The sequence below is a fragment of the Carcharhinus amblyrhynchos genome, chromosome 1 (genome assembly GCF_965287045.1).
Source record: "Carcharhinus amblyrhynchos chromosome 1, sCarAmb.v2.hapA, whole genome shotgun sequence".
Classification (NCBI taxonomy): Eukaryota; Metazoa; Chordata; class Chondrichthyes; order Carcharhiniformes; family Carcharhinidae; genus Carcharhinus; species Carcharhinus amblyrhynchos.
Window position 1 is genome coordinate 70,406,797 of NC_137324.1, and position 15,282 is coordinate 70,422,078.

At 42.6% G+C, this 15,282-nt stretch overlaps 1 protein-coding gene across 3 annotated transcripts in view; it reads left to right on the top strand.

Annotated features, from left to right (window-relative positions):
• Positions 1 to 1,038: 1,038 nt before the first annotated feature.
• The window catches only part of fam149a (family with sequence similarity 149 member A), a 125,379-nt gene continuing 111,135 nt past the window's right edge, over positions 1,039 to 15,282 (top strand). For all 3 annotated transcript variants that reach the window (XM_080186663.1, XM_080186681.1, XM_080186672.1), the window contains exon 1: positions 1,039 to 2,064. In XM_080186663.1, coding sequence (XP_080042789.1) covers positions 1,511 to 2,064 — 554 coding nt within the window. In that variant the 5' untranslated portion in view covers positions 1,039 to 1,510. The remainder of the gene's footprint in view (positions 2,065 to 15,282) is intronic.

Sequence of the window (15,282 nt, forward strand, 5' to 3'; positions counted from 1 at the left end):
AGGAGGGTTAGCAGGGGAAATATGTGGGGTCACGGGAATAGGGCCTGGGTGGGATTGTGTTCAGTGCAGACTCGATGGGCCAAATGACCTCCTTCTATACTATAGAGATTCTATGATTCTCAAGGCCTTACAAATATAATTTGTGTTACTGGGACCCTCACCATACCCAATTGCAACCACTTTCCCCATCTCCCTTGCAATCAACTTGCTAGCAGCTAGGTGCCCCAATACTGCAAGGCCCAAATCCGTCAGGCTGCATTGAGATACCTGCTTGCTGCCCTGTTGCCCATAGCCTGATGTTAGTGTGGCTAATTTCTCGCAGTCACCACCATTTAGGGTGTGGACAGGATTGACATTCTGATTGCAAATTCTGGCACAGGAGCTAAAGCAATGATAGGCCATGTGCAGCCTTCTGGTTTCTGGGTGCAGCCCACAATACATTGTTGATTGCTTTCCTCGCACTGGTTGCAACATTCCACCGATTTCCACCAATGTAGTTTTTGATCCTACTTATATGACTGAAGTGATATATACAAAAAAACCAGGGATATGAAGTAAGGTGCATACTGATTACACACAGTGACTGTGAGAGCTATGCACTCCCTCTGCATTCAAAGTGCAAATATTTCTTATGTTTTTACCATTTGAAGTTGATGACAGTTCTATTAGTATATAAATGATTAAGTATTTTCTGTAACTCATTTATGAAATATTCAGCATGTGTTAAATTTATTTATTCTTATTCATGTGGTCATGGTTAATGAATATGCCCGAATTCAATCTTGTGGCCCACTGAAATGGAGAGTCATTCGTGGCCCATTCACTAACCTCGGTTGCCCTGTAGTGAGTTAAAGAGCCAGTGTAAATTCTCTGGAAGGAGAATCAGCAGCAGCCAGAACTTAACATAGGAGCATGTATACATAACTATATGCTGTGCAAGTGTTGAATAAATCCTTCATTGCTTCAGAATCTAGAAATCTGTTTCCTGACATGGTAAATAAGAACCGCCCTTCAGTCATTGGTAATGGACCAACCAGAAGTAAGGGTTTTGTTTTGCATAGCAACCGGTGCTGCTGCTGTCACCTGACAGGCATGCTGGCCAGCCAACTCTGTTTTTGATAGCAATCTTTTGTTCTTGTCCTCTGAAGAGAGTTATTACTTTACAACCAGCCAAGCAAGCAGGAGGGTTGCAGCTATTTCTTCATCCGTAATAGAACAGCAGACCAACCAGCAAGCCTGGCAAACAAGACTGTGTTTGTTTTCTTCAGTCATACCATGGGTACAGTGAGGCCTATTGGCAAGGACAGCAGTTTCTGTTAGAGAAAAGGACCACTTCACCATCTCTTGGAGACTCTGTAAAATCTGCAATATTTATTTTCAAAGAAACTGTTTTCTTTTCATCGCAGCTAATGGGAAGGTATCAAATTTCTTCAATTAAAAACTACAGTTCCTGTTGCTTGGAGCCCTGCGACTAAAGCTGGCTTGCTTTAATTTTCTTGAACAAACAAAAATGAAGCTTGCAGTGATGGACTTGGGAACCATATTTGCAAAGATTTTCAAGACTTCTGCTTCTCCTGTTGCCCCTCCAGCTAGTTCCTCAAACAGCGGATCATCAGCCTCACCTTATGGACCATCGCTGATACCAATTCCTTCATCTAAAGCAACACCTCTCACTTCTTCCTTATTCAATGTCTCAGGAAAAGCCTCTGTTCTTCCTGGAACTGCCTCTGCTCCTGGTAGCCCTGCCACTGTTAAAAACAGCAATGCCTCTCTTCTAGCCTCGGTCAGTGTCTCTAAATCAGCCGGGCTGAGTATCGGAGCTGCAAATCCGATAGCAGTCCGGCCAGCTGCAAGTTCCAGTCTGGTTAGCTTAAATGCAGTGAAAACCATGCAGGCTCAGACTGGGTCAAACAACAGTTTCATGTCTGGTTTGGGAAGGGCCTCGGCATCTGTTGCAGACAGCGTTACGTGGAACCCACCCAACAAGCAACATCCATTCACATTGCCCGACATCGGTGAGGAGTGGCTCACAGACAGCGACTCAGTAGAAAGCAGCAATGAAAAGTAAGGAGTTTGAATTTTATTGGAGTGGGGGATTGGGAAGGCGGGGACTGAGAGATGTTGCAGGATTTCTTTTTAAATGAAGGTTTGTTTTTAAAATGTCTGCGAAGATTATTTTCAAGTCAAGGCAACAATTAAACAATCTTGATTTGTCGGATTTGATCCCTGATTTTTGTTGCTTTGTGACCTCTAATGAGAAATGTTTAACAACAACTTGCATTTGCTGAAAGGCTCAACTCATGCAGAGGGTACCTAAAGTGCTGTAGCCTGTAAGGCTGTGAACCAGGTGCTGAAAAGTGGGATTAAAATAAGCAACTAACTTCCTTTTCTTTATTTTCTTGGCCAGTGCAGACACAATGAGTTGAACGGCCTCTTACTGCACTGTAACTTTTCTATGATTTTATATAGAATCTTTAACATAATAAAATACTCCAAGTTGTTTCACACGAGTGTTATCAAATTTGATACTGAGTTATGAAAGGAGAGGTTAGGACAGATGAATAAAAGCTTGATCAAAGCTACAGGTTTTGAGGAGGATCTTACAGAAGGAGAAAAGTGGAAAGCTTTATGGAAGGAATTTTGGAGTTTCAGGCCTGGCCGGCTAATGGAGCAATGAAAATCAGGAATATCCTAGTGCCAGGACCTGAGGAATACTGATATCCAGGAAGCTTGTGAGGCTGGAAGAGACCGCAGAGATGGGAGGTGATTAAAGTAAGAAGTGTCACAGCACTAGGTTAAAGTCCAACAGACTACTAAAGACCATGGAGAGATTTGACAAGAAGGATGAGGATTCTAAAAAAATGGAGGCATTGTTTTAACAGGAAGCCACTGTAGGTCAGTATGCATTGGGATGAGTGTTGAATGGGACTTGATGTGATATATGGGCAGGGTTTTGGGTGACCTCCTATTTGCAGGGAATCAAGGGTGGGAGGAAAGGCATATCGGGAATATGTTGAAATAGTCAAGCCTAAAAGTAATAAGGGTTATGGATGAGGATTTCGGCAGTAGATGAGCAGGGGCCACAAAGGTGAGGGCATGAATAAGTGGCCCGAAGCTCATCCTAGCCCAAATATGACACCAAGGTTGTGAACTGTTTGGCTCAGCCTTCAGGCAGTTGCCAGGGTGAGGGATGGATCAGTGGCTTGGATATGGAGTTCATGTGGAGACTGAAGGCAATAATAGAATGATTACAGCACAGAATTCGCCCCAGCATGATATTGTCTGCAAGAGCAACTCAGCTAGACTCACCACCAACTTCTCAAGGGCAAACAGGGCTGAGCAACAAATGCCGGTCTAATCAGTAACACATGATCAGCATCCCATGAGCAAATTTTAAAAAAAGTCCCCTTTTTCACATAGCCCTGTAAATTTGTTTCTCTTTGGGTAACTATCCAAATTCCTTTCAGAAGCCAGAATTGAATCTACCCCTGCCACATTCTTAGGTAGCGCAACCCAGATCCTAACTTTGTGCTGCATATAAATATTTTTCCTCATGTTATCTTTGGTTCTTTTATCTTTCACTTTAAATCCGTATCCTCTGGTTTACAGCTCTTCCGCCAATTGGAGCAATTTCTACTCTGTCAGGATTCCTCGATTTTGAACAGCTCAATCAATCTCCTCCCAAATTTCACTTCTTCAATCTACCTTTGAATTTAAATTCCTCACCTCTGGAACTATTATTGTAAATCCTTTCTGCTCTCTCTCTAATGTCTTCACATCCTTCTTAATGTGTGATACTGAGAATTGGGCAAAATATAGCAGTTGAGGTAAAATCAGTGCCTTACAAAGGTTTGCCACAATGTCTTTGTTGTACTCTATGCCTCTCTTTATAAAGTCCAGGATCCAAAATGCCTTGTTAACTACTTCCTTAATCTGATCTGGCACCTTCATTTGTACACATATACCCCCAGGTCCCTCTGTGCTTGCACTCACTTTAAAATTATTTTTATATTGCCTTTCCTCATTCCCAAAACAGAGCATTTCACACTTTTCTGCATTAAATTTCATCTGCAATGTGTCCACCCATTCCTCTTGTCTATCAATGTCCTTTTGAAGTCGATCTCTATCCTTCTCACAGTTACTTCCAAGTTTTGGATCATCTACGAACTATTACGCCCAAGTCTAGTACATCAAAGTCAGGAAAATCAGTGGTCCTAATATTGATCCTTGGGGGCTACAATACATCCCTTCCTCCAATCTAAAACATAATTGTTGACCACTACACTCTGTTTCAATGGTTTAGGTCTTCCCAATATTATATTGGAAGAAGTATTTTTTCTTATCTAGTACTGGATGTTGAACAGGCAGTCTTTCTGTTTAGAGAGATTGTGGGGGTTGAGAGAAGTGATGGTGAGGGAGAGTTGGGTTTTGTCAGCATATATGTGGAAATCTTTTTGTGTTTTCAGAAGTTGTCACTGAGGGACAGCATGTGGATGAGAAATAGGTGGGGACCAAGGATAGATCCTTGAGGGACCCCAGAGGTAATGATTCAGGGGCAGGAAGAGAAGCCATTGCAGATGATTTGCCGGTTATGATCAAATAGATAAGATGGAATCAAGTAAGTGCAGTCCCTCCCAGATAGATGTTGGTGGAGGATGAGCTGGTTAACCATGTCTGAAGCTGCAGATGTTAAGAAGGATGTGGAAGGATAATTTATCTTTGTCACAGTCATACAATGCCATTTGTAACTCTGAGAGTCATTCCAGAACAGTGACAGGAGTGGGAGCATGATTGGGGAGATATTGGCAGGTTGAATAAAGAAAAATCTTAAGTTGTTTTGCAAGTACTTTAAGGGCAAAAGGATAACTAGGGAAAGAGTAGGGCCTCTTAAGGACCATTTGTGGTAATTTGTGTGTGGAGCCAGAGGATGTAGGTAGGGTTCTAACTGAATACTTTGTATTAGTATTCACTCATGAGAGGAACAATGTGGATGTAGAAATTGGGAAGAAGGATGATGAAACAGTTAAAAAAAAATATAGGCATAGAGGAGGTTCTGAGTGGTGTGGCAGTCTTAGAAGTAGATAAATCTCCAGGGTCGAATGAAATGAATCCCAAGCTATTGAGTGAGGCAAGGGAGGAAGTAGCGGGAGATCTGGCAATAATTTTCAATTCCTCTTGGGCTATAGGAGAGGTGCCTATATGGAGGACATCCAATGTAGTACCATTATTCAATAACGGAGGAAGGAATAAACCAGGAAACTACAGGCCAGTCAGTTTAACCTTGATGGTGAGAAAACTGTTGGAAGCAATTCTGAGAGAATTAATCTGCATTTGGTGAGGCAAGGACAAAGAATTTTCCAGGGATGAGGAAATAGATTGGAGAATTTGGGACTATCTTCCTTGGAGGGGAGGTTGAAAAAGATTTGATAGAGGATGCTGGGCAGAGTAGATAGGAAGAAACTGTTCCCATTGCTGAAAGGATCGTGAATGAAAGGGTGGAGATTTAAGATAATTGGCAAAAACAACAATGTAGACTTGAGAAATATTTTTACGCTGTCTGAGAGTGTGGTGTGGATAGGTTCAATTGAGTCATTCAAGAGGAAATTGGGTTATTATCTGAAAAGGAAGAAGGTGCTGAGATATGGGGAGAAGGTGGATGATTGGCATTAGATGAATTGCTTTTTTGGAGAGTTAGTGCAGACATGGTGGGCTGAATGGCCACTTTCTACACCGTAACAATTCTATGATTTTTAAGAAGTTGTGAAGGTAAGGTTGTGTAACTAGCAGGTTTAAACAGAGGGACCATCAAAAGATTTTCTCTGCCAACCCTTTACTGAATAAAAACAACGTTCTGGAAGTACTCAGGCCGGGCAGCTTCTGTAGAGAGAAACAGGTTAATGGCTGGAATCTTTCAATCTGATGTCTAAATTCGGTGGCAGACATGGAAGTGGGAATGATTTCTTCTGGGGGGATGGTTATGACCATGTGCATTCTTGGGCTGTTCAGCTCATTCAATATACATTCACGAGGAGCTCACCAATTCTCACATGGGAGGAGAATGGATGGGGAGGTGGGGTCAAGCAGAAAGTTGCCATCCTTGCCTTTACCTCATGGAGTGCCATATTTAAAGGTGGCGGTGAGTTTGCAGGGGGAAAAGAGAGGCAATGAGGGCAAGGCTGCCTGCTGGGGACTGGGTGAGAAAAGGCTGCGAAGGAGAGGCGGCCTGCCCAGGAGGATGAGGCAGTGAGGAAGAGGCTGCCTGTCAGAGGCTCAAGGATGAGGGGGGCTTGGTGGGGAGTTGGTGTTGGGAGTGCTGGTGGGAAGGGTATGGTGTGCTTGTCAACAGTCTGAAAGTTGATATGCTATCCAGTCAGCAGCTGAAATGTGGCATTATTATGGTCTATGTGGATTAGCTTTGTTAGAGTGCCTCTAGCTTTGAGCCTTCAAGAAAGATTTTTCTGTTATGCCTTGGGAATATATGCATGGTGTGGAATAGTACAAATTATTTTCATAAATAAGTAAATATTCTATTGCGCAAAATATGACAGCATGTTAAGAGTCTCAGTAAAGTTTTACTGACGTCGTTTGAAAAGAAACATGTCGGTGATACCTGGACAGATGTACTTTTTGTTGCACTCAAGTGTTAACATTTCCTTTGACATGGTGAAATAGTGTGGTGTATTTTATTAGCAGATCTTTGGAAATCTGAATTGATGGTGCAAAACTAGTAACGAGTACTGTGGGAAAGCTGAAGAGGCCATTGTTGTTATTTACAGAAAACCATTTCAACACATTTAAACTATGAAATATATCACCATTTGGGTTCCTGTGAGCGTTTATTAATTTATTTCCTGATCAAACTGAGATATGATACTGTCTTTAAAAGTGGCAAAGCGGTTTCAGAAGGGAATTCCAGAATCTCAGTTTGTGCTTTGGGGAGAAGTTGATCTGATTTTTCCCCAGGATATTTAAAACAAAAATCAAACCAAGCGCCGGTGTTCATATCTAGTAGGATAAGATTGAAAAGGAGGGGAATATGTTAACCTTGTATAGAATCTTGAGTAGACTACACTTAAGTTTAGCTCTGCTGTCTCACATTACCTGAAGTACCTAAAGTATGGTAATACAGTGATTAGCACTGCTGCCTCACAGCATCAGGGATCTGGGTTCGATTCCGGCTTTGGGTAACTGTCTGTGTGGAGTTTGCACTTTCTCCCCGTGTCGCCACGGGTTTTCTATGGGTACTCTGGTTTCCTCCCACGCTCCAAAGATGTGCAGGTTAAGTGAATTGGTTACGCTACATTGCCTCTTAGGGGATTAGCCATGGTACATAGGTAGGGTTATGGGGTCGGTGGGAGGGCCTGGATAAGATGCTCTTTTGGAGGGTCAGTGCAGATTTGGAGGGCCAAATGGCTTCCTTCTGCATTGCAGGGATTCTATGGAGTGGCTGTGAACAATTCTGGTCTCCATAATTATAAAAAGGACTCAAGAACTACAGTTTAATAGAATGCTGTCAGAACTAAGAGGTTATATTTATCTGAAAAGATTGAACCAGAACTCTTTCAAAAAGAGAAGGCCGAGGGATCGAAGTTTTTATGATTATGGAAGGATTTAATGGGATAAAATGTTCCTGCCTGCGGGCAAGACAGAACATGAGGCCATGAATAGCCCTCAATAAATGCAATGGGGAATTCAGCAAAAACTTACTTACACAGAGTGGTCAGAATGTGGAGCTTACCACCACAAGGAGTAGTTGAGATGGCTAGAATAGATGGATTTAAAGGGAAACTGGATCAGGACATGAGAGAGGAAGGAATAAGACAGTATATTGATGGGAATAGATGATCGATGAAGAAGGGTGGGGTGGCATGGTGGCACAAGTTTGACTACTGGTTTGGGTCATTGTCTGTGTGGAGTTTGCACATTCTCCCCGAGTCTGCATGGGTTTCCTCTGGGTGCTCTGGTTTCCTCTCACTGTCTGAAAGACGTGCTGGTTAGGTACATTGACCCGACCAGGTACCGAACTGTGGCGACTAGGGGAATTTCACAGTAACTTCACTGCAGTGTTAATGTAAGCCTTACTTGTGACTAATAAATAAACTTTAAAAAGAAGCTCAAGTGGAGTACGTGTGTGGCATAAACCTTTTGGGCTGAATGGCCTATTGCTGTGTTGTAAATAATATGTAATGTGCTCCATTAGTGAGAATATCCTCCTGGCCTCGGGAAGTTGCCCATCTCCCTGATGAAGGTCTATAGGTAATCCATATTTGATACATCCTTTACTTATTGCTCTCTGTAGCATATTACTATTCTTAAACGGCTACACTATTTCCTTGCACGTGTAGTTTAGAGTCATGGTCCTCAAATATCTCGTTGTTTTTGTTGCATGTCATAAGAAAAATAAGAAATAGGAGCAGGAGTAGGCCATCTAGCCGTTGGAGCCTGCCCCGCCATTCAATAAGATCATGGCTGATCTGAAGTGGATCAGTTCCACCTTCCCACTTTCTCCCCATAACCCTTAATTTTCTTGTCTATCAGAAACCTATCTACCCGTGACTTAAATATATTTAGTGAGGTAGCCCCCGCCACTTCAATGGGCAGAGAATTCCAGAGATTCACCACCCTTTGAGTGAAGAAGTTCCTCCTCAATTCCGATCTAATCTGCCCCCCCCCCCCTCATTTTGAGGCTGTGCCCTCTGGTCCTGCTAAGCGGGAAGAATCTCTCTACCTTTACCCTATCCATCCCCTTCATTATCTTATGTCTCTGTAAGATCCCCCCCTCATCCTTCTAAACTCCAACGAGTACAGACCCAGTCTATTCAGTCTCTCTTCATAGGCTAACCCCCTCATCTCCAGTATCAGCCTAGTGAACCTCTTCTGCACTCCCTCCAAGGCCAATATATCCTTCCGCAAGTGCAGTGACCAAAATTGCACACAGTACTCCAGCTGCGGCAAGACCTCACTGCTTTTGTATTCTAATGTTATTCCTTCATATTCTTCATCATAAAAGTGCTGCTTAGTAATACTTATGCAGCTAAATATTTGTATGAATGGCACAATGTGCAGTAGTGTGCCACACAGTATTGTCCCCATTTGTATCAATATTTGATGTCACCCATGTTCCCAACAGCAATGAGAAAATGTGGTATTCTCGACCTTGTGCACATCTCTGTGTGATAGCTAAAGAGAGCAGAAGATGTTATGATTGTATGAGATGTCTGTTCAGTTATATCAAGTGATCTGGGTAGGAGTGTTTGCTGTCATTCTGCCAACTGTTTGCTTCTAGTCTTGCATTCTCTGTTATAGCTGACTTTGGCGAAGGTTGATTTTAATACTTTATATCAGAAATGGGAAGTGTCCTCATCTTTAGCTGACATCCTTCAGCTTGGAGAGCACAGTACCCCAAAATAAATCAAATGTTTCAAAGCAGCGATTAGAATCTGATTGTCTAGGGACTGAATCTGCTCTAGGAGTCATTGGGCTAGATTTTATTTCTTACTATTGGCCATTTTCATGAAATTTTGAGCCTTAAATTGAGACAAATTAAGGTGAAATTGCCAGCTGGTGCAGAACCATCATCAAAAATGGTGCACCAAAATTATCCTTGGTAAAACATGGCAGTCTGCAGCATCACCTGCACAACATCCTGCCACATCACAGCATTTTTTTCACCCAATTACTGTCCAAAGCTCAGGTGGAAAGCGCAATGTGGTTATCGACAGCACAACAGGAATCCTGAGCTGAATACTGCCTTGTGAAGGCCTTCTTGATGAAGGCATCTTTAATGTTCCCTGGATATTAGTTTCTGCTGTCTGATACTCTGGCAGATGAAGTTTTACCAGAAGATCCAATTATAGTCATAATAGGAGAACACTAGGCCCAGAACTTCGGATCTTCGGGAGGGGGTTGTACCCAGGAGGGACTCCAGAATATGCACTGGGGAACCTACTGGAAATCCTCACACAAGACCTGTAGGCAATTGCTTAGGCAGTTTAAACTTCCGATGCGGACTGGAACCATCCAGTTCTCTGAATTAAATTGGAGACTTTGGATGGTTCCGACTCTCTTGACAGAATAGTTACACAGGAAGTGTTGTAAGGATTGAAACCACTTCCAACTCCTGGCTACACCATCTGGTCCCATGACAACCCCCAAATTATCCCTAACCCCAGATTATCTCCCACATTCTTACTACATCCCATCTCCTTCTCGAATAATCACCCCATCTCTAACTACCCTCTCCATCCACTGATTATTGTGTCAACACCCCGACTATCTCCCTACTCTCTTCAGTGAGAAAACAGCTTTGTCTGCATCAAAGTAAGAAGTTTCACAACACCATATTAAAGTCTAACAGGTTTATTTGGTATCATGAACTTTTGGAGTGCTGCTTCTTCATCAGGCAGATGACTCATCTGATGACAGGGCAGCACTCTGAAAGCTTGTGATACCAAGTAAATCTGTTGGACTTTAACCTGGTGTTGGGAGACTTCTTACTGTGTCCACCCCAGTCCAACACTAGCAAGTCCACATCATGTATCAAAGTAACCTTCAGTTTATTTTTGCCACTATTTTTCCAGGCAGTTTGAGCTCCCTTTCTCACATTGTTCAGGGAGCAGCTCCTTATTGTGCGAAGAAGGTGACAGATATTCTATTTGGGTGGTCTTGAAATTTATTGTCTGACCTCTGCAAAACAATGAGAATGAAAGGTCCAATTGTACAGACTGGCAGGGTTCCCACAGGCACAAGGAGCAACTGATGGAAGTCATGTGGCTCTGAAACCCAATATCACCACATTGTTAATTTTATGAAAGGAGGAGAATTTCATTCAATTAGTGTAAAATTAATGTGAAGTGCTGCTTATCCGTCCAATACAAAGACCTTTTATCCTGTAAGCTGACTTAGTTCATCCATCACTCTGCTAAATCTCCTGTATATCCACTCCAAAGCCTTAATGTCCTTCCTAAAGAATAGTGCCACAATTGGACATAGTAATCCAGCTAAGGTGTAATCAATGATTTTTAAAGGATCATCAGAATTGTTTCTTGACTCTATTTATAAAACAAAGCATCCCATTTGTTTATTAACAGCTTTGTCAACTTGTCCTGACATGATCAACGATTTGTGAATATGAACCTCCAGGTCTCTCTCTCTCTCTTTGCACCCACTTTAGTACCTTTTAACATGCTGCCTCCTTTTCATAATGGCTTCGCTCCCGCTAAAAATGTTAAAAGGCTTCAGGTAGTGGTAAATGAATAAGATGGTTTCTTTATTAACAAAAGAAAAATTATGCTTTCCATTTGAATGTTTGTTTCCTGAACAAGGTAATGAGTGCTGTATGTGGCGCAGTGGTTAGCATCACTGCCTCACAGCATCAGGGACCTGGTTTGATACTTGGCCTTGGTCACTGTCTGTGCAGAGGTCTGCGTGTTCTCCCAGTGTCTGCGTGGATTTCATCCAGGTGCTCCAGTTTCCTCCGACAGTTTGAAACACATGCTGGCTAGGTATGTTGGCTATGCTAAATTCTCTTTCGGTGAACCTGAACAGGCACCAGAGTGAGACAACAAGGGGATTTTCACAGTAACTTAATTGCAGTATTAATATAAGCCTACTTGTGATACTAGTAAATAAACTTATTACTCAGTTTGCTTTTCCAGTTGAAAGCTATGGAAAAATAGTGCCTTGGAACTGACCCATGTGCATACCAAGTGATAGTCACTGTGCATAATTTGATTTATCCCTACCTGAATACTGGTAACACTTCATAACAGCCTTTTGGGCATTGATATAAGAACATAAGAAATAGGAGCAGGAGTAGGCCATCTAGCCCCTCGAGCCTGCCCCGCCATTCAATAAGATCATGGCTGATCTGTCGTGGCTCAGTTCCACTTTCCCGCCCTCTCCCCATAACCCTTAATCCCCTCTCTTATCAAAAACCCATCAACCCGCGTCTTAAAAATATTTGGTGAGGCAGCCTCCACCACTTCGACGGGCAGAGAATTCCAGAGATTCACCACCCTTTGAGTGAAGAAGTTCCTCCTCAACTCTGTTCTAAACCGCCCCCCCTTTATCTTGAGGCTGTGCCCCCTAGTCCTACTGTCTTTTTTGAGCGGGAAGAGTCTATTGTTGTTCGACCATTATGGTGAAACAACATCAAGATATAAAAAAATCTGTTATTTGGTTGGCATAGTAGAATGAAGAGAAGGTTGTGAGTATCTCAGTGAATTACTGAGATTCAAGGAAAAGAGGTTAGTACATCATCTATCTGTTCACACAACTACCATTCCTGGACTCATGTTAGCTAATATTATTATAGATCTGCTTTCTTCATGTATTGTACTCTTCCTGCTTTCAAATCTGCCATTGTTACTCTCTCCTCTGAAAGCCAACAAATGACCCCTCCATCCTTGCAAATGACCATCCCATCTCCAACCTCTCTTTCCTCTCCAAAGTCCTTGAATGTGTTGTCATCTCCCAGATCCTTGCCCACCTTTCCCTTCATTTTTGAGTCCCTCCAATCAGGTTTCCACTCCTATATCAGAATCAAAAAGACATTATCAAAGTCATAAAATATTTTCTATTTCAATAGAAAAAGGTAAATTTTCCACCTTGTCCTTCTTGACCTTCCTGCAACCTTTGACATAATTCATACTCCATCCTCGTTAAATGCCTTTACAACATCATTGTACTGGCAGACACTGTATCTGTTTGGTTCTGTTCTTTTCTGTCTAATTGTGGCCAGAACATCACCACTAATGGCTTCTCTTCCCAATCCCACATTGTTACATGTATGGTGCCCAAGGATCTATACTTGGTCCGTCCTTCAGCAACTTGATCTGGAAACATGAGATTAGTTTCTACATCTATGCTGCACCAAACCCTACCCACCTATAACTCTCTCGATCACTTGGCTGTCTTTAAATTGTCAGACTGCTTGCCTGACATCCAATACTGGATGACTAGATGTTTCCTCTAACTAAATATTGGGAAGGATAAAGCCATTGTCTTTGGTCCTCACCACAAACTCTATCACTTAGACAGATGCCAACGTGGAATTGATGGGTGAGTATAAACCAGACTGTTCTCTATGTTGTCATATTTGCCATCAAATTCAGCTTCCAACCATGTGTTTTCATCTTCACTAGGATCATCCATTTCCATCTCCATATCATCTGAGTCCATTCTGCTGCAGCTCATATGCTGCTGAAACCCTCGTCCGTGCCTTTGTTAACTCCAGACTAGACTCCAGCACTCTCATGGCTGGTCTCCGATGTTCCATCTCTGTAAACGTGGGGCCCATCTAGAACTTTGCAACTGTGTTCTAACTTTCACTAAGTTCGTTCATCCATCAAACTGTGCTCACTGATATACGATTGCTTCTGGTAAAGCAAACACTGATTTTCAATTTCTCAAACTTTTGTTTTCAAATCCCTCCATGGCCTTGCTTCTCCATATTTCTGTAAACTCTTACAACCTATTTACAACCTATATATGGTGGCTAAATTTGCTGATGACATCAAGGTACGTTGAAAGTAAGTTGTCATGAGGAGGTCGAGAATCTGCAGAGGGACATAGGTTAAGAGATTCGGCAGATGGGGTATAATGTGAGAAAATGTAAATGTGTCACTTTGACAGGAAGAATAGAAAAACAGTATAATATTTAAATGGAGAGAGATTGTAGAACTTGGTGATACAGAGGGATTTGGGTGCCCTGGTGTATAAATCACAAAACGTTAGTGTGCAAGTAGAGCAAGTGATTAGGAAGGCAAATGAAACGTTGGCATTTATTGTAAAGGGAATAGAATATTAAAGCAGGGAAGTTTTACTACAGCTGTATAGGGCCTTGGAGAGATCATATCTGGAATGCTGGCTGGAATTCTTTGGCTTCTCATGCTGGCGGAATCTTCCAGTGCTGCTGATGGCATACCCCCACCGTGGGTTTCCCATTAGCAAGGGGTGGGATCAATGAAAAATTTCATTGACAACAGTAGGACCAGAAGATCCCACCACTGATGAGTTGCATGCCACTTCCTGCTGTTGATAAACATAGATCTGGGATGGCAGAGAATCCTGGCCATTTTGTACAGTTTTGGTCTCCTTTAATCAAACAAATTGCATTCAAAGCAGTTGAGAGAAGGTTCACGCAACTCATTTCTGGGATGAGGGCTTATCTTATGAAGAAAGGTTGAACAGGTTGGGCCTATACCCGTTGGAGTTTAGAAGAATAAAAAAAAACTTATTGAAACATATAAAGATCCAAAGGGCCTTACATTGTTTGCTGGAGCAGACGAGGAAGGAGCATCAGAGAGAAAGCTAAGACTTTACCTGTTAAAAACCTGTTTAAAATAAGTTTAAAGCACTTTGTTCTTTGTAGAACTGTTTAAAGCATTTACTTATTGTATTTACTGCTTTAAGAATTGTGAGGGAGTGATTATCAGGCAGTTGTGGCCCATCAGCTTTAAATCAGCGCCAAGTTTAAAAGGAGGCCTGGTGTAGATAGCGGGCAGCATCGGAGCGTGCAGCGGAGTGAGAGGGAAGCAGAGTGAGCTATTAGGGCTTAATATCAAAAAGGGCTTGAAGGTAAAAAGGCCAGGTGGAAAGAACAAGGGAAAAAAAAAATTTTTTTTTTCTCAAAACTACTACAGCAAGAAACAAGGAAAAAATTTTTTCCCACAACAAATTATATTGAATAATGGAGGGGCATGTGATGTGCGGTTCCTGTATGATGTGGGAACTGGTGGACCCCAGGGTCCTTCCCAGTGACCATGTCTGCAGTAAGTGCAGGTTGCTGGAGGAGCTCCAGCTCAAGGTGGATGAGCTGGCCTCTGAGCTACAGACACTGAGGCTCATCAGGGGGAGAGAGGGTGCCATTGTCAATGGGGTGCAAGTGACATCCACCCCCTCTAGACTGTCTAAATCTAAGGGTCAGGAACAAAAGGGGGCTGCTGGGAGGAGGAAGGGGGGTGAGGAGCGGAGGCCTCAGCCTCTTAATCTGCATAACAGGTTTGAGGTTCTTGCTTCCACTCTGGAAGAGGACGAGGCAGGTGAGGTTGGTGAGCAAACTGCACACGGTACAGTGATGCAGCAGGACATAGGCAAAGAGAAGGGGAAAAGGAACGTAGTAGTGATTGGAGATAGTGGGGTGAAGAGTATTGACACTGTCCTTTGTCACAATGACAAAGTGCACAGAAGGGTGTGTTGTCTGCCTGGTGCTCGGGTACAGGATGTCGCAGCTGGGCTGCAGAGGAATCTGGAGTGGGAGGGTGAGAACCCAGTTGTGGT